This window comes from Megascapheus bottae, chromosome 32 (genome assembly GCF_031878675.1).
Source record: "Megascapheus bottae isolate mThoBot1 chromosome 32, mThoBot2.hap1, whole genome shotgun sequence".
Classification (NCBI taxonomy): domain Eukaryota; kingdom Metazoa; phylum Chordata; class Mammalia; order Rodentia; family Geomyidae; genus Megascapheus; species Megascapheus bottae.
The window spans coordinates 2902999-2927628 of record NC_143540.1 but is presented as its reverse complement, the minus strand read 5'-3'; the positions used below and the strand labels follow the sequence as shown (position 1 = coordinate 2927628).

Sequence of the window (24630 nt, the reverse complement as noted above, 5' to 3'; positions counted from 1 at the left end):
TCAGTGTGGTAGCTTATTCTGTCTTTCCCTCAGCACATGATGAACTGAAGAGCTGGTAAATGTCTGTTTTGTGTACGTGTATATTGTCTATTCTTGTATTGTGACTCAATTTAGTTGAGTGCAGCCTGCTGAATTCCCCAGGTTTTTCTCAAGTGGAGAAATTTAACATTTTTCTCAAGTGGAGAAATCTTACATCAGCAAATGGAAAATTCCCATTATCCTCCAACAGTTCCCTAATTGTCCAGATGAATGATTTATTGGGAGAAATCCACATTTTTCAAATACAAATGTTCTAGCAGCACTGACTGTACCTTGTGTCCTTTTCATCTTTCCTTGGTTTGTGCAGACTGGACCAAAAGGATTGAGTACCAGCCTGGCTCAGGGAGTGTGCCCTTATTTCCCAGCATCCACCTGGAAACATGTGATGGAGCTGTGTCATCACTCCAGGTCACTGCAGAGCTTCAGACCAACTACATCGGCAAGGGCTGTGACCGCGAGACCTACTCTGAAAAGTCCCTTCAGAAATTGTGCGGTAGGTGCTTTCCTTTGGGATTGATTAAAAGTACACCCTACTAAAGTGACAGAATCAACCCTTCAGCCTGATTCACCCTTCTGCTGTTGGCAGAAGGATCATTGCTGTTGGCATCAGATATGGCTGATTCAGACCCTGCCAGTCTTGAGGGCTTTGGCAAGCGGCAAGGTCCAGTATCCACTCTCCACTGGCAGAACAGGAATTAAATGGCACAGTGTGTCTAAAGGCTCCTGGTACAGAGCTGAGAAATGGGCACACTGTGAGAAGTGGTGTTGCCACCATGGGAAGGGGTGCATTTTCTTTCCACCAAAGCAGCTGCATAATTCTCAGGGCTCGGTGCACTGAAAATTGGGTTTAACCATGATTAAGAATTTTTTTGCCAGTGCTGAGCCTTGAGCTCAGGGCCTGAGCACTGTCCTTGGACTTTCTCAAGGCTAGAATTCTACCACTTGAGCCACAGCACCACTTCTGGCTTTTTTCTATGCATGTGGTACCGAGGAATTGAACCCGGGTCTTCATGCAAGCTAGGCAAGCAGTCTATCACTAGGCCAAACTCCCAGCCCCCATGATTAAGAATTTTAACATGGCAGCAGAACAGCCTGAAGTCACAACACAGTAGAAGACGCTGGGTGAATGCTCAGAGTGTAACAGAAACCAACGGGTGAACGACTTGATGAGTGCCAACCCCAAACCAGAATAGCCAAGAGATAGAACTATTGCCCGCAGCAGGTAAGGAGAGGGTAGGAGTCATTTCCAGGGCAGTGCCTGCCCCACACAAAGGAAGTGTCTACACTTTATTCAGGGAGGCCATGCACATTCACAGGAGAAGCCCTGGGAGGGCAGGTACATTCCTGAGCTGTACAAATCAAGATGAGCATTACCGCACATGCTCAGTGTTTCCTACGTGAATGCCCCTCCTGCAGAGAGGAAGTGAGCCGCTGGTGGCAGAGCTCAGAGGGCAGATATAACATGTTCAAGTTCACTGAAATAAAATAGTGGCTAGGTGTCAACATGATCTGTCCATGGCACCAGACTGAAGGGGCCCATGGGACTGCAGACATCTCTGGAGCAATGTCTAACAAATCCAGTATTCCAAAATGCTCTTTAAAAATTTGAAAGAAAAGGGGGGGCTGGGAGTTTGGCCTAGTGGTAGAGTGCTTGCCTAGCATGCACGAAGACCTGGGTTCAATTCCTCAGTACCCCACATACATAGCAAAAATCTGGAAGTGGTGCTGAGGCTCAAGTGGTAGAGTGCTAGCCTTGAGAAAGTCCAAGGACAGTGCTCAAGCCCTGAGCCCAAGCCCAGGACTGGCAAAAAAAAATTGAAAGAAAAAGGACAGCTAGGACCTATGATATTTAGGAAAAGTATCTCCAGCACTGTCCTTCGATGTTTTATGTAGAAGTCATCCAAGATGACATTGTACTCTAAATGAATACCCTGTGTGCTTAGCGGAAAAGTCAAGCCAACCCCATGCTGCTCCCAGGGTGGGTGAGAGTCGTTTACTCCCCCAGGTTAGGAGCAGAAGATGAATCAGCTCGTTAAAGATCAGAAGGGCTCAAGGGTGCCTGCCTGAGACTTCATTTCACATGCTGCCAGGGAAGAGATGGGGACTAGAGAGGTGAGAAGGATGTTCTTGGGGAAGGAAGCTTCAGAGCAGAATTGCATGTGATGTGTGAGCAGCTCATTCCATCTGGTCCACCAGCCTCACCTTACTGAATTAACTGGGTTAATTCAGCCAGAAAGGAGAGGCAGTTCACATATGTGTGCATGTGTGTACACACACACAGAGCTTTATCAAGCACTAGCAGCTGCCCTTGGGATAAGAAATTCTGGCTATCTGTAGCACCATCAACCACTTGAGGGAATATTCCCTAGTAACCTCAGTAGACAGACCAGTCCTGCCTCCTGTCACAAGTCTCACTCTTGATTGCACTGGTAAAAGAGCACAGAAAAAGGCAGAAGCAAAGAACAGAGGTCCAGTGGCCACAGGGTCTATCTGAGCTTAAAGGGATAGATGCAGGCCATATTGTTCCCAGCACGGAAGGTGATCACCTGAGTCCCGTGTACACTGTGACTTCTAGGAAGATGAAAGTATGTGTGTGTGTCTGCCTGTCTGTGTATGTCTCTGTGTGTCTGTGTGTCTGTCTGCTGTCTGTCTGTGTGCAGCATTCATGCATTTGGCATCCTGTAAATCTTTATTGACTTTTGAGGGAAACAGGCCAGTTAAGGTATTACTACCAAATCTAAGAGAGGCATAGCAAGTTCCAAACAATGAGAGTTGTAGCAGGGATGAGTGTAAGATAGAAACAAGAAGCAAAAAGTCTGCAAGAATCCATGGTTAGAAGAACCCATGGAGAGCATCTTAACTGGACAATCCACACAGCCAACCCAAGCTAGGGATCAATGGCAAGTCACCCATGGCACATCTGTTCTTCCTTTCCATTCTTCCAAGACTCTGCCTCCACCCTTTAGATCCATTCTGTAGTCCATTGCTTCATGGTGTTTATCCATCCTGCCTTGCACAGCATCAGTGGAGACCCTCAGATCTGTATTCCCTTCTGTTTGTGGATGAGACTTAGTCTAAGACAGGCCCCCACTGCCAGCTTAGGGAGAAGTTTTAGTCAACCGCGTATCACTTCTTCCAAGGCCTCACCAGCTTAGTACACCAGGCTTTCCAGAGAGGAAGGATCGCGGTGCTGTGTCCAGCACAAGAAAATCCTCAGTGAGATCTCTCAACCAAATCAAAGTTGACATCAACAGCAGCCCTCCAGAAGGCTGACTCCAGTGACCCTCTGTCACTGTGCATTATATAAAATAGAAAAATGCTGTATGGGACGAATGCTTTCCAAACCTCAGGCCAGAGGCTACTCACTGGAGGATCATGGTGCTTCTGAGCAGCTAGCTGCTGCCCCCCATGTACCCTGCTGGGGGCAGATGTTCTATTTATGATGCAGGAGTTCCCAGAACCAGTCCCTTTCAGGTAAAGGGCACAGTGTGCAAGCATGCAGTTAAAATCAAGTGCTTCACATGTCAGAAAATTATAGATGACCAGAGTTCATACTGTTCCCAGAATTTATACACTCAGAAGCCAGATCTTCAGAGAATTCATTTACTCCTTCATGCATTCATTCACTCATGTGATCCTGTACTTAATGCTTCGACAGATATTTCCGAACTGCTCATCTCTGTCTCCTAGAAGGCAGACATGTTTGAAAAGGGTTATAGTGTAGACTTTTAGGAGCCATGAGAGTCTCTGATTTTCTTATACCTTGCCACTTAACAGTGCTTATTCTTACTAAGAATCTTCATCACTGGCTTTGATACCTTCAGAATAGCCCAACTCCAGGAATCCAAGACACCAAGAGCTTAGGCTTCCAGGGGCAGCAATGTCAGGCCCCCAGCTGTAGCCAGGGCTTCCATACTCAGAGCGCCAAAGGAGAAATGGCTGAGAATCAGGTTGCATTACTAATCACACGTCAGTGAAGGGCTGTCCTCTCTTGGTGTATGCTTATTTCAGGGTCACATAAGCAGCAGCCATACCCTATCCCCCCCCCTCCCCAATGTTGGGCAGAACACATTTATTTGCCCACAGTGACTTACTCGGCAGGTGCTCTACCACTTGACCCATGCCTTCCATCCTTGTTGCTTTTGTTATTTGTCAGATAGTGTCATGCATTTATATTATGCCTGGTGACAGTGTTCCTACTCAAGCCTCTCCTGCTGCTGGGGTGGCAGATGGACTCCACTGCAGCCAGCTTTTTATTGCTAGAGAAAGTATACTTGTTCATTTTTGCTCCATCTGGCCTCAAATTATAGTCCTCCAAATCTCCATCTCCCGATATGTAAGATTATAGGCATTAAATCCACACCTGCCTCCCTGTGTGTTGCCTATGTGGAGAGCACTCCAGAATGATCCCTGGTCCCTAACTGTACCATTTTTGTCCCTGAGACTTTCCCATATATCGTCCCCTGTCCTCTCTCAGTCATCCAGTGGCCACTTCAAAGTGCTGAGGACTCTGTCCAGAGCAGAGTACAAACAGACCCATGAGCCATGTTCACACATTGAGCACTACCTCCTTGTTGCATTTGAACTCCTGAAGTGCAGCCAGAAATCAGCCCTGCTCCCCTGTCTATGCCTGCTTGCTGCTGTAGAGCATTTTTCCCATCCTGGTAGGCTGCAACTCATGAACCAGAATCCAGAACTCCCCTCTGATTCAAAACCCCCAGCCCTCAAGACATAGCCGCTATGCATGGACCAGGGCTGTGTGACTTCTTGGCATCTGGCATCTCTAGGGACCGGCACCGAGGATGCCACAGGAGCAGCATAAATGCACCCTGGCGGTGTTTCCAACAGGAATGTGCCCTGCTTCCCCCTGGAGAGAAGACACCGAAGAACTCTGGAAGGAAGTAAATCTCTCTCAGTTTGTTTGTACCAAGAAATGAAACGCAATCTGTTGAGTCTGTGGACGTCTATACCATCTGGTTAAGTGCAGCCTCACACGCTCTGCCAGGAAATACCTGCAGGACAGGAAATGTGGCCAGCCCTTCCCCTTACCTGGGGAAGACGAGGGAGCCCCACATCAATGACCTTGTCGGGGCTATCAGTGGGCCTCTCTGTGGAAACAGCTGCCTTTGTGGAGGGGTGGGGGCCTGCAGAACCGAGCTATGCTTGTCGGTCAGCTGGGTGGCCTGTGTAGCAGGCAGGACAATGCCAGGGTGTCTGAGAACCACACATGGCTCTAGCTAGCTGTGTAGACCAGTGATCTGGATCCACTTGTTTCCCTGTCTCTGGGTCTCAGTTACCACGTTTGCAGAATGCATGGGAAGAGCAGTGGGGAACCTGGGTGTTGGAGCTGGGAAGTCCTGATGATGGGATGATGTACTAGCTGGTTGTGGCCAGGGGCTTACCAAACCCAAGTGTTGTGTTTGCATTCCGTGCAGAGGAGGAACATATAAAATACTTCATTCAGTTCTAGTACCTGCTCACTGCCCAATAAAGGTTCCTCAGGAAATACAAAGATACACTCAGAAAACTGTAAACAAGTAATAATAAAATCGTGAAATCTCCACTATATCCATAGAAGATACATATACAAGAAGACATATATAGGAACAGGACTGTTCTCGATCCTCCTTCCATGTCTCCTAGCTCACACTAGGTCCTTGCTCAGCACCTCTCTCCAGTTGCTTTGCTAGCCTGTGGAATTCGCTCCAGGGTTATATCAGTGTGCACTGCCGAATCCTTACCAAAAGGTGCACGCGCACAGGGATGTAGAATGGCTCCTATCTGAGTCAAACCTCAGCTTCCTTTTGCTAATAGGAGCCACTAGGGTTCTTACTGTGTATATCACTTTTGCCTCCTAAGTTACCAATGGCTTCTCAAGCAGCAATGCTTAGGCCACGTGGTGTTTGATACTACTTTTCCCAGATACTGAGCTCGGGGCTTGGGGCAGGCCTCACTGAACATGAGCACTAAATAGTGCCAAAACCCAGGCGCCAGGAAACCTGCCTCCTGACCCTGACCCTGTGGGCCTCCTTTTCCTCTCCCACCCCTGCTCCAGGAGCCTCCTCTGGCATCATCGACCTCTTGCCACCTCCCAGCGCAGCCACCAACTGGACAGTGGGACTGCTGGTGGACAGTGGAGAGATGATCTTCAGGTTTGACGGCAGGCAGGGCGCCAAGATCCCTGATGGGATTGTGCCCAAGAACCTGACGGACCAGTTCACCATCACCATGTGGATGCAACATGGCCCCAGCACGGGTGTGCGAGCAGAGAAGGAGACCATCCTCTGCAACTCAGATAAAACTGGTGAGTTCCCCGCCTGGCCCACATCCCCACTGCCTGTCTATGCATGAAACCTGAGTCTGTGGACTAAAATAGGAGTGTCAAGGCCCCTCAGAATATATTCCACTCTCTGCTCTTCTAGTTGCTGATTTGCTGGAGGTGTGGGGGGGGGTAAGTGGTGTGTTGGGGGCAGTATAGGTAGAGGTCCAGACCTAAAGAATGCAAAAGCAGAAAGCAGTGGTCTCCAAACTGGGTTCCTCAGAAACCCAGCATCATCCCAGCATACGTCAGGGCTGCTGAGGGTGTGGTGGGGCTGGAGGAGTGGACTTCATCCTCACTCCATCTTCAATGTATTCTGACCCTTTCTTCCTGAATCAAAGTTAAATAGTAATTTGAAACTCGTTTCCATTAGTAGTGAGAACAGATGGTTGTGAGACATTTCCAGTGTTTTAAGCCTGGGCAAGGCTGGCCACAGCTTGGTGTTTAAAAATGCTCCATTATGTCAGATGCTGGCAGCTCACGACACAGACAGTACTAGCTACCCAGGAGGCTGAGATCTTAGGATTGAGGTTTGAGGTCCAGTGAGACTCTTTTTATTTCCAATAAATCACCAAAAAGTCAGAAGTGGATCTGTGGCTCAGATTTTAGAGCAATCATCTTGAGTGAAAAAAGTTAAGGAACAGTGCTGGCACCAAAAAAATAGTATTCTCTCCCTCAGGCCTTAGCCTTTATTAGGACAGTCTGTCAGACTTCAAGAGGGGCCAGTGACTCTCCCAGTACCCACCCAGGATGTGTGGCTCCAAGGCTGTGCTCTTCCTATAGCCATGTCACTGTGCCTCCTGACAGACTTCTCTCTGAACGACAGCATGGTCGACTCTCAGTCCTCTGATACTGGCCTACAGAACAGCTCCTCTCCAATCGGTGGGCCTGGTAGCTGAGTCCCTGATAGGAGATTTTCTAAGCAAGAAAGGAAGTTTTTTGTATCAGAGGAGGAAAAGGCTATTGATGAGTGCATGGTGTCTGGGGAGGGGCCAGTCACTCATTGCTATGGACAAGCGCAGAATTCCATCAGATGCCAGAAATCAATTGTCCACTCCTTCTGGAAGCTACAAGTAAGCTCACTCGCCTGAACATAGATTAGGCAGACAAAAGAGATGTACACTGTGGTCACTCTGTCACATCTGACAAACCCCGAGTCTCCAGAGGAGACTTCACCACAGGACACTAGCGAAGAAAAGCTGATGTGATCAGAATTTTTGTCCACTTGAATCACTGGGCAGTACCCAAGTATGAGCTGGGTTCAGAACCTAGCTGGCCCCTGCACAAAAGTTGTGCTATGGACTCTCTCTTAGGTTTTTTCTTTTCCATTTCGGTGAGTTGTGCCATATGTGTTCTAGAACATTCATCAGAACTGATTGTAAGAAAGAAAGTAGGAGAGCCCATGTTAAGTGAGGAATTGGGCAGACTCCCCAAGCAGAGACTGGTGCCTGCACGGGGGCTTTCTCTCACTCCCAAAGGCCTCTTTGTGTTTTTCAGAAATGAACCGGCATCACTATGCCCTGTACGTGCACAACTGCCGCCTTGTTTTCCTCTTGCGGAAGGACTTCGACCAGGCTGACACCTTTCGCCCCGCGGAGTTCCACTGGAAGCTGGATCAGGTAAGGCTCTCAGGGCACACATGCCCCAGCGCTCAGCCCCACAGAACCCTCCGTGTGCTCCAGTGGTGATGGTGATGTCTAGGTATCTCTAGGAGTTGCTACTTTCAGAGGAATCAGCTCTGGGAGGCTCTCAGCTTGTTAGAATTAGGGTGGAAACTGCCTCCTGATAGCCACTGGGAGAGAGGAAGGACAGACTTCTCAACTGAGACAACACAGGGTCAGCTGATTTGCCAAGGTGCATCTTGTCCATTTTCTGTGCACTGAGCTGGTGAGAAATGACATCTCCAGGCCACCAGGCCTACTTCATGTACTGTTAGCACATCTCTGAGTTGCCAATGGTCCGCGTCTCCCTTTTAGTGCTCTGCTACCTCCTGTAGGTAATAGTGCACCTTGCCTTTAGCAATTGGAATAGAGTCCAGGGAACTGGACACCCTAATGGTGAGAACTAATTCATAATGACATGCAAGTGCTTGCTCCTCCCTTCATGCTTGCTAAAGTTCACACCTATGGCCTCTTAAACAAAGATTCAAAGTGTAACAGAAATGAAGGGTGCCAAGCTCAGGGGACGAGCGTTTGGGAGATGTGGTGGTGGCTGTCTAACCACTCCACAGAACTTAATCCTGCTAGAATCCTCTCCAGAATTCTGGAAAGATGGCGTGTGGCATTGTCTTGCATATCCTCTTGCTTTGAGAGGGCTAGGTCATGTAAGAACAGGGAAATCTTGACATTATTTATTCCATTTTTCAGCAGTCTCACAGCTATGTCCTAAGGTACCAGATGGCTTTTATGGGATGTTTTAAAATATATAATACAAATTGAAGGGAATTAAAATAAATTCCATATTGTGAGGGTATATTTTTTAACACGAACATTGCCATACTGGGAGCGATAATTATAGACACCCTGTGGCGTTTTCTGAGACGGATGGAAAAGCGCGGGTACAGGCAAATGAAGTTGCAGAGTTTGAAATTAAAAATAGGCACGGAAGGAATTCTGGTTATACAGATAAATCTATTTCAGAATCCAGTGAGGGTAAAATCTGTTCCTAAAGTAGTGAACTTAAGCGAAGGCAGAGGTGGTTCACTGAATGCCTTTCAGACTAGGATGGTTTCCTTCTTCTGTTGGAGCTGCTCGTTGCCACACGGGCTCCATGTGTGAGTCCAGCCTGGGGCCCACCGGAGACCTTCCTGCAGGCCTAGTGAGGCCCAGGCTCGGCCACAATCCGAGGTCACATGGTAAAGCTCAGTCGGCATCTGCTCTTCCTGTCATTGTGTCCTGTGTCCATAATGAGCGGGAGAATGTAAAATTGAACATATCTTCAGATTTAAAGTCTTTGAAATTTAAGAGATGAGAATTATCACTGTAATGCAAATTTTCCTAGCCTTTATTACTTATTGTTATCATTTTTGAGTAGTAGTACAAAGGGATTTCAATTCAATGTGTGAGTATAGCACATCTTGATCAGTGTCACCCTTCTGTCATTCTTCCATCTCTCCCAACCCTACCCCTCCCCTTGGTTTACTGGGTTCCATTTTCACATGTGTACACTGAATATTATGACTCCATTCTCCCGCCCTTCCTCCATCTTCTCCTCCCCTTAACCTCAGCCCCATGAAACACCAACGTCCAGCCTTCTGGTATTCATTCTGGAAAAAAAAACCTTCAAAACTGCCAGATCTTCTCCTTGTTCAAGCTCTGCATTTGTCTTTGTACAGGGTGGCATAAAAAAATTAAAAAAATAAAAACTTTTTAAACTCAGGCTGAGCAGCCTAAATGGTAGACATTTATTTTCACACAGTTAAGGGGGCTAGGAGGTCAAGATGATTCTGCTCCTGGTGAGGGTTATCTTTCTGGCTATTCTGAAAACCTCATTCACATACTGTCTTCATGGCAGAGATAGACAGTTCTCTTCTTATAAGGAACCAGCCCTGTCATATGAGGAACCCATTCTTTAAGACCTCATTTAGTCTCTGTTGCTTCCTAAGGGGTCTGTCTCCAAATATAGTGGGATTTAATGTCTCCAAATATGACTCTGGTGAGGAAGTGACTCAGGCCATACCATTTTTGTGCTAAAGAAATTGCTACTAAAACTCCTTAATGACTGTTTATAGATATATGACTAGAAGGCCCAGCTTTTGGTGAGCTGAGTATAGCAAACTTCAGCACGACACACTCTGTGATATGTGATATGTGATATGTGAGGCACATATCCCAGTCATCCAGCAAACCAGCTGTAGATCCATCTTTCAGAAACCTGTGCAGAAAGAACCTTCCACAAGTTGCATGGAAATCATTTGGAGCTCAAGATGAGCACACCTTTTTTTCTTTTTTCTTTTTTCTTTTTTTGCCAGTCCTGGGCTTGAGCTCAGGGCCTGAGCACTGTCCTTGGACTTTCTCAAGGCTAGAGCTCTACCACTTGAGCCTCAGCACCACTTCCAGATTTTTTTTTCTAGCATGTGGTACCGAGGAATCGAACCTGGGTCTTTGTGCATGCTAGGCAAGCACTCTACCGCTAGGCCAAACTCCCAGCCCAAGATGAGCACATCTTATAAAGCTTTCTCCCTGGGATGCTTCTTCCCTCTTCTCCCCCGCAGATTCTGTGCAGAGCTCTATACTTGCTGTACCTCAGTTTCCCCTTTATCCCACCTGTCTGTTCTCTTTGTGCTGAGTACCTGGGGCCAACACTGTGTTTCACACAGCCCCACCTCTTTGGTGCTTGTAGTCCTGAACGCATGCATAGTGCTCAATGGATGTAGACATCAAAAGAAGGGAGAGATGCAGTGAGGAAGGAGGGAGAGAGGGGTGAAAAATCCTGACATCCTTTTTAAAACCTCCTAGTGATTAATTGACTTTTTGATTCAGTTGACTAAGCAATTTAGAATTCTAAAACTTGGTCATATTTTACTCTCTGGATCTCAGACAGTGTTCACGTTAGATCTTGATAACTTATTTCAAAGACACAGCTGGATTTGCCACTGGTGGGTCTATAGCTGGCCTTCGCAAGGAAGGATTCAAGCTGCTATAATTTTGCTGGATAGTGTCATAACCAAACTTGTGACCCGACTTGGAAATTCCAGATGCCACCTGTCTGTTCTGATGCCTGATGAGCCTCACTTCTTCCTTTACTCAGCAGCTTCGCATGGGTACCAACCGTGTTCCAGGCTCTGTGCTGGGTATCCAGGATCCATAGCTAAAATAGGATCGTGGAAGCTTCCACGATCATGAGTCATGTAGTTTATAGTCCTGTCATAGGTATGGACCTGAGGGAAAGAAGTCAGGTAAAACTTCTGTGTAGGGCATCTGAATAGACTGGGGCCAGGCAACAAAGATGGCAATATGCACTAGAGGTGGGAGATGACTTGCCATAGCAAGTTCAGTCTCAGGCCAGGCCCTGTCGGGATGTAGAACCAGGGTCTCTTCCTTCCCATCTCCATAGTCTGGCAAGGGAACCCAGCTCAAGACAAGTATGTCTGAACAACTGGCTCCTGGGCATGGAACCCAGGACCTGATGTACAGGCAGTCTCCACACAGCTCATCAGGAGTATGTGGCCGTGAGTGAGGTGGTTGTCATAGTGACACTGTGCTGTCAGCCCTTCCATCGTCACCTTAGTGTGTGAACAGCCAGGTAATGCCATTACCAGCTATCTCTCGGAAACACCTCTGACAATCCAGCACATTCCACAAAAGTAATCAGAACAGCAAGGAGCAGGAAACTGTAATAGGATTTTTGCTCATGATCAGTTAATGCAAATTGTTCAAGTCTGCACCTAGTCATATGCAAACCCAGACGAGAGCAGAGGAGAATTCCCAGTGCTTGCAGGCAAGGTTTATTAACCTGTTGCCCCTTCTGACTTTAATATTATTTGGATATGGTTGACTCAGTGTTGCGAATTGTAATGACCTCCCCCTTCAGACCTGTCAGGGATGAGATAGAAGCTTATTGACAGTCTCCCACAGCTCCCACTTGGTGGTATATACAGCTTGAGTGGCATCCTCAGCCAGCCAGCGAGTGTACAGGTGCTCTCGCCACATGTGGGGTAGGAAAATCACTCTGAGAAATTGCAGTGAGCCTAAGGTGCAGAGGGTAGATTCACTTGGCTAGACATTGTACACCAGGGACAGGAGAGGAATATGACCCACCATAAGAAAGCTCAGGGCTCTGCCGCTTTATTCCCAGTTGGTGTACCCTGAGAAGGATTCTCTGGCAGAAAGTCCCACACCCTAACAACTGCGTGCCACCAGGAGGATGAAGGAAGACACCTGGCTGCCATGGCACCTCCAGGCCACCCTCTCTACTTCTGAATCAGGCATATCACCCTACGGCCATTCATCCAGAAGTTGAAAATCAGATTTTCATGTAAAATGTGCCATTAAAAAAATTCTTTCAGGCCAGGTATCAGTGGCTTACACCTGTAATCCTAGTTACTCAGGAGACTAAGATCTGAGGATTGCAGTTCAAAGCCAGCCCGGGTAGAAAAGTCCATGAGACTCTTCTTGCCTCCAGTAAACTACTCAGAAAAAGTCAGAAGTGGTGCTGTGGCCTATGGTGAGCACTAGACTTGAGCACAGGGAGCTGACGGACAGTGCCCTGGGTCCCTGAGTTCAAGCCCCAAGACCCCACCAAAAAAATCTGTCGTAGTAAAAGCTGTCTGTCATTAAGCCTCAATAAATATCCTGCAGTGTCCCCTTATCCCGTAGTCTCTGGTTTGAGATTACTGATTGAGAAAAGTGATTATTTTGTTATAAGAAAACCAACATGTTTATGGATTTGTTGGGGAAGTTTGGATCTTCTTAAGACTCATTTGTACCTTGTTAATATCTCTGGTTCTCTCAGAATCCCCAGCTATGTGGGGGAAGGAGGGAGTGTGTCTGGTCCCTAATTAGCCCTTGCAGCAGTGTCTAAAAGTAAGGAACAGTGTAGTGTATCCTCCCTTCTTCCCCTGGGCCCCTGCTGTTGATAGTAGTCTTCCTCTTCTGCCTAAAGAAGACAACAAGTCACAGACCCAGCTCTGCAGAGCCAAATGGGAACATACTGGTCTTGAGCCGAAACCTTTGCCTGTCAGTTCCATCCTACTTAGGTAGGATGCTAAAGTGCCTGGAAGAAGATAAAGGTGACTGAAACCTTTACTCTTGGAGAAGAAAGAGTGGGAATGATGCAAAGTCAGTTATCTTGGATCTGCTTATTCAGCCTCACTGGGAGTCAAATAGGTTAGTTCAATCATTATTATAGCCAAGTACCAAGAAGTTAATTAGAGAATGGTCAGTCCAGCCCAGACCAGTCATCTTAATGAGCAAAATAATTGGGCCTTGTCGGCACTCTAATTTCACTGTTAAAGACTTCTGACTTTGATACTCTAGCCAGGTTTCTTCTAAGACAATAGAGGGCCACTTCTTCTAGAAGGGGCATCCTAAACATAAGGGAGACAGGGCAATTTCTCATCTCCCTCATTCACAGAGAATTCCCAATGGTCTTTTCAAACATTTCAACAGGAAGGGCTGTCCTGAGTCAATCATGTATACAGGGTGACCTCTGAATCCTGTGCCAGTCACTTGTATATGCAAGTGAAACAAAGTGTTTGCTTCTCTATAGCACAAACAGGGTCTCTGCCCTGCCCGAGTCTTCTCAGCCCTCTTCCATGCACTGGGCGCCTCCCTAAGCTTTCTTCCCTCAAGGCTGGCGCTCTACCACATGAGTCACAGCTCCACTTCCAAGTCTGGTTATTAATGGAGATAAAGTGTCTCATGGACTTTCTTGACCGGCACAGTTGCAACTATGACCCCCAGATAACTGCCTTTTAAGTAGTCTAGATTACAGGCCTGAGCAACCAACACTGGCATTTGTTCCATTTCTAACAGAGCTTCCAGGCCTTGGGGGGAGGGGAGTGGTGGCTTGTGTGGTGTTGTGATGTGCTTATGATTTTCTAGTGCCGATCCTGCCAGGTGGGTTGGTCTGCTCTCTGAACGTGCAGTGTCCACATGTCAGCACCCACCACTGCAACCCACTGCCACGTTTCCTGATGGCCTTGGTCCCCATGGCACAGCTACTCCCAATTTCCTCCATGCCCTGCCACTCACCTGAATGAATACCCATGGCTCCCTAGAGACCACTGGGGGCAAAAAGAATAATGGTCCCCCAAAGCTGCCCACCTCCTGATCCCTGAAATCCATGAGTGCGTTGCCTTGTATGGCACAAAATGTATTTGCATGTGTGGCTAGTTAAAGATCCTAAGATTCATAGGTCATTCTGGATTGGCCTTAGGGAGTCAATGTAATGATAAGAGTCCTTATAAGAAGAAAGGCAGATGAGGGTTAGAGGCAGAGGAAGAGCTGCGGAGATGGACATAGAGGTCCAGCATGGTGCGATAGAAGGGGTGATGTGGAGCCTTGCACCAAGGGATGGGACAGCCTCTAGAACCTTGAAGAGGGAAGGAGTTTACTCTCCAGAGGGGTTCATTCTTGTTGACACCTTGATCTTAGTCCAGTGAAACTCATTTTAGATCTGTGACCTCCAAAACTATGAGGCCATAACTCTGTGTTGTTTTAAGATACAGCGTTTGTAGTCATTTGTTATAGCAGCAATAGTAAGCTAATACATCACTGTGAGCCTTGGGGAAGCCTCAGGCTCATAAATTAAGCCACATCTCATCCCCTTGCACTTTACTGAGGAAAAACCAGTCCAGGCTTTCAAAATAGGCCCATAGATCCCTCTGCATGCCAAGATTGAATGCCAGAGCTGCAGATCCCCTCCAGAAAGCCCCTCCCACACAAGGTACAGTCTCAGGAGGGAGGAGAAAGAGAGCCTGACAGTGTCCCATTCACTACTTTCTCTAGGCTTTTTACTAGGCTAGTTTCCTCACCTGCCTCCTATTGAAGACCCCCAAGGGGCAGATTTTGCCCTTTCCTTCCTCTTTAAGCCATATTTTTATTTTAGTCTAAAGGGCCCAGCCTGCTCAGCTGCCATTAGACAAGAAATACAGGCTCCACCTTTAAGAAAGAAACTGAGCATCCTGTGTTTGGTTCTGGATGTGCTAAAACAAACTTAGAAAATCCTCTCTCTTTCTCAAAGTCTTCCCTGGAAGCGTAAAGCCGACCAACTACATGTGAACATTAGGTTGTGTTATAGCTTGAATCTAAAAATATCTCCTGAAGGTGCCTGCACTAAAGGATTGCTTGGTAGCTGATGGGTGTGTGAAATGGAATTGGATCATGAGGCTCTTAACTTTAGCCACTAACTGATCTGCTAGTGGTTTCATAGATGAATAGACGGTTTAGGAGATGGGGCTTAGACGGAGGAAATGGATCCCTGAGCATGTACCTCTAAAAGTATAGCTTAGGCATTTCTGCTTTCTGGCTGCCAGGAAGTGAGCAGCCTCTTCTGCTACAGCCTCTCTGGTGTCTCAGGACCCCACACTATTCTGCCTCACCTCAAACTTAAGACAATATTACTGGCCAACTTTAAATCTTTCAACTTTTAAGTTGTTTCTCCCAGGCATTTTGTCACAGCAGTGAAAAGCTGTCTGACACAGGCACTGTGTAATGCATGGTGGAGCCAACTTCCCAAGAAGACCATTCCTTCGAGGAAGTCTGAAAAGCAATAACAGTGGAGCACCAACCGTGTGATTAATTTGTTTTACCTTCTCCCAGTCTCCTTCCAGTCCTCTGTTTCCATCCTTAATGTCTAAACATGCAAATATTGCTGCACTTACTGTTCATTAGTTTAGCTAAAGGAAGTGCCCTTTAATTATGCCTCTAAATAATGAACCTCCTCCATCACCTTGACAATCAGTACATATTTAGAAGGAAGCAAGGCCTCATTATGAAGCAGCCACAGCATTCATTACTTACTTAGAAGATGGTAGCCTTCTTGAGGCAATAGTAGGAGTGGAAAGACAAACCTTCTGACTGTGTTAACTCTTTGTGGGTTTGAGTAGCAAACAATTACTAACACATTGCATATCTGGGGAGAGGGAAAACTAGCATTGCTGAGAGGCTACTGTGTCCCACCCCTAAACTCTAGATTTGTATGCACTGGGTCTACTACTTTTAAAGTTTAGTCTTAGCCCTGTTTTTTTTCAATGAGTGGTGAAGCTAAGGCTCTGAAAAATGAAGTGATTTGACTAAAGTGTTGAGCCACATGTACCATTCTACCAAGACCCATGTTACCTACCATGGTTTTTTTTTTTCTTGAGATTTCTGTACCTTGGCATAATTGGGTATCCACCAAGCCTATACCATAATTCTTCATTTGCTGATCTATACAGAAGCTCTTAGCAATGGTTCACTGCCACACAAGTCCCACCAGCAAAGACCTACTGAACAACCCTGTCTGTGTGAACTTGTCTGTGTGGCTCAGAAGAAGAAAGCACAGTGTGTCATAGTGAGGGAGGTCATTTCCACCATCTGACCAGCCAATTACCTGTTCATCTCTCAAGACTGTCCTCAAGGGTCACAACCTTGGTTTTCCTATTCCTCTCTCTACAAGAGAGAATTGACTTTACCTCTGTGGGGGAAGGGATTGGGAAGGCTTTCATTATCACATCGTCCACTCTTTACTACAGTTATTTGTTGACTGGTTTGTGTCCTTCGAGACACTGAGAAAAACCACATCTTATTCACTTCTTTCTTTAGCACAATGCCCAACACAAATACATGTCCAATAAATGTATCTTAATTTTTCTTTCAAGTGAATGGCATAATCTGATCTTCTGTACCACAGTTCCCAAACACTGGGACAAATGCAGGTGTATTATCTGAGGAACACTGAAAAAAGAAAGCTTTTAAGACATAAAATATGTATTTGAAACATCCCCATGGAACAGTTTTCAGCAATCAGAAGGAATGAAGTATTTATTCACTTAACACAGGTAAACCTGAGAAACAAGCTGTGAGAAAGAACCAAAGCCCAAAGGCTTGTATGTATGTCTTCCTTGTGCCGTCCACACAGGGTGACCTCATGGAAGGAGGAAGCTGACCTCTGTGTCCAGGGGTTGGACTCAAGGTGTAAATCAACTACAAATGAGCATGGACATGGATTTGATGATAGAAATGTTGGCTCATCGTTGTGGTTGCACTGCTCTACAAATTTGTTAAAACTGATGTATAATCATCAGTGAGTCTATGACAAGTAAGAATTGAGAAAAGGGAAAAATAAAAGGAAGGAAAAATGAAGGGAAGAGAGAAGAGGAGGAAGAAAAAGGGAAGGAGGAGAAGGGAGGGGAGAGAAGAGGGGACAAGATAGGAAAGAGAAGGAGGGGTTGTCAGACAGCCAGATTCTCTCAGCTTGAGATGTTCAAAGGCATTGAAACGGTTAGGAATCACAAGGGTAAATACCAGGAATGATAGGAAAGGGAGTTGAAAAGCAGAGCAGACTCCCCTAGGTGAACCTGGCCCTTAGGGCAGCTTTCTGACTCCTGTCTCCTTACCTTAAAAGCTGATAAGCATTCCTGTCAAGTGCTCAAGACTGTGATCCTGGCTGACGTCACAGGCTGCTGTCACCTCTTTACCAAGTCGCGCATTGAGATTCTTGTTACTGTCCATGGTCTAAAGACATCAGAGGTTTGCATCTTTCTCCAGGGGCTCGGCCAGTGCTGTGTAGGCATGGCGGCCCCTGTCTCTGACGGGAAGCTCTGCGGACCACGTTAGCGTCATGGTATTACTGCATCTCTGCATATTCCCACACCCCCGTGGACATGGTGGAAGGAGCTTTTAACTCCTATGGAGAAAAGTCCCCCTTCCTCCTGGAGTCAGCGCGGAGCATGGAAACTCCTATTCCTGTACATCACAGCCAACACCAGCAATGGCAGGGACCAAACAGCGCCGTGCAATCATTTGCCACCGGTCTAGGGGACGGTCTGGCTTCCACAGAGAACACTGTCACTTGGCTGCCATTCAACCATTTGGAAAGTGGCATGTCACTGAGGACCATGTACAAGCATCTGGCATCAAGCTGGGTTCTGCGACTTTCCACCTTTCACTAATAGGAAACCCGCTCACCAGTCCACCCCACAGCTGGACATGGACAGTGTCACCGGCCCGAGCCCTCACCAAGATCCTACAGCCTAAGGCCTGTATGTTCCCGGCTGCTGTGCCCAGTCCAGACTCTCCTGAAGCCAGGAACATTTGTGTTAATGGCCAATAAAAAAGAGGTGCGCAGTAAGGTGTCCTCATCACTCTCGCTTTGCCTTGCTCCAATTCTGCATGTCAAGGTTTCTAAGGGAAGGAAGGGAAGTGGCAGGACACTGAAAGTCCGTTCTTTGAAGACGATTTTACACAGTCCTCATCCCCCAACACACACACCCTGGTCACTTCAAATCTTAAAAGGCAACTGTGTCAAGCATTCATCTGGCCTCATGAGTCTCCAGCCTTCATTCCACTGTGCTGCTTTTCCTCAGTTAATCTTTCTAGAAACAACCCTAGGGTGGCAACATCATCATCTGGCATCCCTGGATGACCCCCCGTCCAGAGCTTGCTTATACTGGAGCTAATTCTGGCTACCATGTCTCAAGACTACCACTGTCTCAAGGGAAACAATCCATTTAATTTGGAGGCTAATCCGTATATTTCCTGTAATTGTAAGGGAAATCATTACAGGAAGAGAAGATCATTAGAAACACATGAGTGGACTTTTTATGAATTTTAATGGTATGAGAAAATGTTATGGATTTTAAGATTTTTTTTGTCAGCCATAGAACTTGAACTGTGGGCCTGGGCACTGAATCCATCAGCTCAAGGCTACCACCCTACCCCTGGAGCCACAGCACCACTTCCAGTTTTCTAGTGGTTAATTGGAGATAAGAGTCTCATGGACTTTAGTGCCCGGGCTGGCTTTGAACCACAATCCTCAGATCTCAGCCTCCTGAGTAGCTAGGATGACAGGCGTGAGCCACCGTGCCCTGTGGATTTTAAGAATTTTATGAATTAAAAACTTCTAGTGAAACTCACACATGACAACCTCAGTTCATACCTACGAAAATTAGTTTATCAACTTAAGTAAAACCGAGTTGACTTAGAAGGGAAAAAATGGTTAAGAAAATAACAAAAGACATGAATTTGCTCATGTACTGTAACAAACACTTCCCAGAGCCTCCTCCCTAGCAGGCACTACTCTGGAGTTCGAGAATACAATCAACAAAGCCAGCAAAATTCCTGAACCTACAAAAGACTCAAGCATGTGTGCCACGGAGGAAGTCACACATGGCCAGCAAGCACACGGAAAGCTGCTCAGCTTCATGAGACATCTGGAAAATGTACATTGTACCCCCACAGTGAGTTATAGTAAGCAGCCACCACAATGGCTAGAAATGGAGACAAGACTGGAAGTCAGCTGCATTGCCTCTGAGAGCGAAAACTGAGGCAACCATTTTTGAGAACTATTTGACAATATTTAAAGAGGACCCAGAAGATCTGACCCTAGTTGTGTATCCAACAGTGTATATGCATGTTTGCTTAAAGATTCGAGTGGTGTTCAGTCAGAAAATGCTAATTGAGTGAGCGGAGGTCTGGTCTTCTAAAGTACTCCGTGAAGAGGCAAGGAAGACACTCATCTGTTCTGGACAGTAGATTCTTACCACTGAGCATGCTCTCGTCTGTTTTCTGGCCTTATCACCAGGACTAAAGGAGTGTTTCACTGTAGCAACCCCCTCTCATAGTACTGGCTCAGTAAGAAAGTGCTGGAGGAGGAGATGGGGTTGTTGGAAATGAACTTATATGAAACTGCTCAGGCATCTGCAGACAAACTGCCCTCTCCCTCCCCACTGGAGGCTGGGCCCTCTGGCGTGAAAGGACTGTTCCAGAGTCTGACAAACCTTGCTCATCTCTGCTCAGGACAGTCACCATCAACTGCAGAATACCTTAAAAAAAGACAATACTTATGACATAGATTAATATTTCAAGAGAACAAGGTTCTAATTTACAACCAAGACCTTTGGCTTAATCAGTCGAAGGAAATAAAAAGAAGTCTGCGAACACGGTCGCCTTGCTCGCAGTTCCCCACTGTTCTCGGTGCTGGGTTTACCTCTTTGGCCTTTAATTATTCTGTTCTCATCCATGCCTTTATCTCTGACATGTCGCAATGAAAATGTGATTTGCCATTCAGAGGTTTCAGCAAAAAATCACATTCAAGTCAGCAAAATGAGAGTCTGATAAAGCAGCTGAGGGCCAGGATGAGGCTTTGAAAGGATGTTTTTAAAGTGTATTTAATTAAATCTGGGTATGATGTAGGGTGGAGGAGAATCATCTGCATGCGGTGCTAGGTTTGTTTGGAGACTGTAGCACTGGTCGCAGCCTAAGCAAGTTTGCTTCTTGAAGTTGATACTCAGATGCCAGCACCTACCCAGCAATAGATACTTCATACAAAGTGTTGAGCTGGGTTTTCTGGGAGTCCAAGAAATACAGGCTAAAACATCTGCTCTATCCTTACAGAGACTAGATGATACTACCGTGTGGTAATGAAACAGGGTTAGTTACTTAGCGCACCACCCCTTCCTTGATTCTTCCAAGCATCCAGGCATTTGATAAGGAAGAAGAGACTTGACATGGCTCATCTGACGCCACAAAGCTCGTTCCCCACTCTGCCCTTGCTAGAGTATTGCCTTGAAAGAACATTTCAGATCATACTGAATGGTGTTAGAACCATATCACAATTCATCATTATGAGAAGAAAGAGAGCTGAGGACAATAGCTGTTACAGCACTGAAGGTTCTCCTTGTGAGGACCCGCAAAGAGATGTCCATCCAGACTCCTACAAGGAAGAAAGCTCGGGTTCCTCTGGAACAATAGGTATCTTTTCATTTGTGGCTGGTCTCATGAGCTGCTGCCTCCCCTCTGTGTCGACTGCAAAGCCAAGAGCCCACTGCCAGCTCCCTGCTCCAAGGGTGAAAGTGCAGAACGCAGGAAGAACAGGACACAAGCCATACACCCTCCCCCCCAAGGGTTCTTCTCAACTCTGCATCTTACCCTGAGGCTCCTTGCAGCAAGGCCTGGCACAGAAATGGATGGCTTCCTTCCAGAAGGGGGAGGGAGCCCAGGACGATGGCAGTGGTGAGCTCCAAGTTAGACAGAGAAGAATGTGCCTTCCTGTACAGTGTCTTGTGTGAGAGGAGAAGGGAGAAGAGTGTGTCCACCCCATCCTGTCTTCACAAGGCCAAGATTTCCCACAGGAGCACTGCCCCTGCTGTGTGGAGGGGTGAGGTCCCGCCATGCCTCCTGGGCCACAGGAGTCCCCTCCCCCACTCATGCACATGGGACAAGCTGCCTCTGGCCTCCACCATGGAACCACCTTCCAACCAGCCATGAAAGCAGCTGGGGCCAGAGGACATGACCCAGTGGACATCAAGACCCAAGATGGCCTAGAGATGCCAGACTTCTAAGTATTCTCTTCCACGGCTTCTCTTCCTGACTTAAAAAAAAAATCCATACATTGAGCCACATTCACATCTTACACTGAGCCCCATTCAATCTGCTCAGCGTAAGTTAAGATGGACATAAAAGACAGCAATTACTTCTCTCCAGTAAGAATCATAACCTCGAGGTGCTCCTTTTTCTGCCCAGCGTGCCCCACAAGAGTGGGAGAAGTGAATGCTGATATGAAGTTACCATAGCCCCCCTCCCTCACTTTGCCCACAGAGGGCCTACAGAAAGTCTGTGCTGAGTGGATATGCAAGGCCTGGGTCCCACCTCTTCAAAGCCCACAAGAGAGAATTGATATTGGACATGAGTTGGTGTTTGTTCTGCATTTTGGTTTTGTTTGTGTGGAAGAAAGTGCTAGATTTTTAACCAGTTCCGGGAGCTTTGTCTGAGACCAAAACCCCACTGAGAAAATTCCACATAGCAAAAGCTGCCATCTGGGTGGTTTCTATGTACAGCTCACTGTGTAACTCGTGTGCATGCATGTGTGCACGAGTGTGCATCTGTGGGGGGGGGGGGTTGCGGGGCGAGGGGGATTGAGAACAACTCTCAGCCACACAGCAGCTAAGGAAGTACCTTTGAGCTCTGACATGTGCCAGCCAGGCATCTTTTCCTGGCCCATACTATGTGTTTAAAAGTGGAAAGACTTTACCCGATTCCATTCAAGACCACTTGAGTCTCCAGAGGAGGTGGAAGGAGGGGCAGAGTTTATTATTTGAATTATTCAGGGGAGGCTTATTCACCAGCACTGAGAGATGAGATATGTCAACTAAATTATAATTATGTTCCTCTAAAGATATCCACTGAGATTCCTCTTCTTTTCACTTGCAGCCATTCCATCCCCGCGCACTTTAGAGTCAGGCAGTATTTATGGATGGCCAGCCTTAATATTTAGAGTGGCAGAATGAAAAATTAATTTTCTCCAAATACATTACTGAATCGTTAAGTGCCTTTACTGCATCCTGTTTGCTTAAGATACCAGGGTCCTCTTCTAAGAACTTACACTTTACTCTGTTCGCCAAGAGAACCCAAGCTTGAGGGTACAAGATGGGCGTCGTGGAGCCCCGCCTGCCACCAACATGGCCCCGTCTGGGATGCAGAGAACCCAGTCTAACACGCAGGGAAATCTCCCGCCTGCCCTTTGCAGCTGGCTTCCAGCAGGGCGCTTGACATAGTGCTGTCTCCACCATTGGTACCAACGAACACCTAGATGACCAAATTGCTTAACAGATGAGGAGAGTGGCACTCAGCAAGTTGCAGTAATGTGCCACAGAGACCAGTCCCAGGTCACATGTGATGAGGCTGGAATTCTCCCCTGAGCTGACCTAGCAGCCCCCGCCTCTCAGTGGAACCAGAGAGAACCCCAGCCTCTGGTAAGGAGACCCCCCACTATACCTGATGAGGTGTCCTCCTCCTTCCTTCCTTCCTCTGCAAAGCTTCGGTCTTTCTCCCAGACCCTCTGTATCTTTGGGCAATGGGCGGCGGGGAAGGTTCTCAGCCCTTTTCTTGTACAGACGGCTCCAGCCCATTGACTAGAAATCCAAGACCCAGAGAAGGCCTCAACCCTAGGACCATGATTTCCCACCTCAGCACTTCTGCTTCCTTTTCCAGAGGGTTCAGTGCTTGTGTCATCACGTGTACATTTGGACAGTCAGTCCTTTCAGGGAACACGATTATGGAGTCACCATCATATCCCTCATGCCATACTGTGAGAAGCTCTCCTTTGTCCATGACGGAGGGGGAACCATGGGCAAAGACCCCACCCACCAACCGCCTCCCTCCTATGTCTCCCACTTGGCAACCTTACTGCAGTCTGCTTTGTCTCTGTGCAGGTGACCAGGAAAAGAACACCGGAAAACTATTCTCTTTCCTAATGGTCCAATTTAAAACTTGTGCTTCCTGGCTTGCTAAAATCCCGAACTTCTCATAAGGGCGTTTGCGCCTCCCATGCAGGCAGGCCATCCCTCTGCAGCTCCGATCCTGTGCCCTGTTGCTCCACAGATGTCAGCTGGCTAAGGAGGATCCAGATGGAAACGTGAGCAGGCAGCACATTCTGGAAGTGAATGAAGCCTGGGAAGGGAAGAAAATGTGGGAGGCATGAGAGAGATGTTTTCCTTTGGGGCCAGAGCCCTTGTACCCCAGATGAGTGGCAGGAGAAACATGACTGCAGAGGCTGGCATCCTTGGGGAGGGGAGGGGACACCATGGCCCGTGCTGGCAAGTAGGAGGCATCTGGCTGGAATCTGTCACATTCTCAAAGTGCGGAGACCTGGAGGCCGAGTGAAGGTCACACTGTGTGTCTTCTGAGAGGTTTACTGTGGTAGCTGTGTTGGGGTGGTGCTGAGATCAGTGCTTGCTAGGCAGTTGCTCTACCACTTGGGCCATACCTCCAGCCCCATTTTCATTGGTTGTCTCAGAGGTAGGATCACACGTTGTTCCCTGGGCAGGTCTAGACTGCAATCCTCCTGCTTGTGTGTGCTTGTGGCGATGGAATGGTGAGCCATGCTCAGGCCCTGGCTGAGATGGGGGTCTCACAGCCCTTTATGGCTGGGCTGTTCTTGACCACCCCCCCCCCCAGTCTCCATCACCTCCTAAGTTAGGATTACAGGCTCCAGTCATTGCTCGGGGAAAGGTCACATGCTCCTAGCATGAGGGCAAAGTAAATCTGATGCAGATGTGTGGTCAGCAGTCCACTTGTTGACCTGCACACACACAATAGACTCAGAAGGCTCATTCTCAAATGCAGCCACACTAGAGCCTCCCAGGAGCTCAATGAAGCACGGCCTGGGAATCGGTATTCCTTACAGCTCCCAGGAGGGCATGATGCCTCTGGCACAAGATCCCACATCCAGAATCACTACGGTGAGGGATCTTGGTGGAGAGGGGCAAGGGGAGGAATCCATTCAAATGTGTCAGATGAGGCTTTCCAAAGAGCTGCGTCCCTGCACTCTTGTTGGTGGCACACTCTGCAAGACAGTGCTTTACAGTATCCCAGCCAGGACAGGGAGGGTGAGTGCTGGCCAGGCGGCCATGCAGGAGGCTCCTCTGCCTGTGTGTGTCTACCCTCCTCTCTGGCTTCCATGCCAACACCACCAACCCATCCTTGTGCAGCTTTGAAGAATGAGTAGACCAACTCCATGTTGGCTAAGGGAAAGAAGCTCAGTTACTTTACAGACTGATTGGGGTGGGTTATTATTTTTTTTGCCAGTCCCGGGGCTTGAACTCAGGGCCTGGGCACTGACCCTTTTTG

At 47.4% G+C, this 24630-nt stretch overlaps 1 protein-coding gene across 1 annotated transcript in view; it reads left to right on the top strand.

Moving 5' to 3' along the window:
* The window catches only part of Clstn2 (calsyntenin 2), a 337443-nt gene that overhangs the window by 287594 nt on the left and 25219 nt on the right, over positions 1-24630 (top strand). Inside the window, exons 6-8 of the mRNA XM_090323491.1 lie at positions 347-532; positions 6095-6343; positions 7856-7977. Coding sequence (XP_090179617.1) covers positions 347-532; positions 6095-6343; positions 7856-7977 — 557 coding nt within the window. The remainder of the gene's footprint in view (positions 1-346; positions 533-6094; positions 6344-7855; positions 7978-24630) is intronic.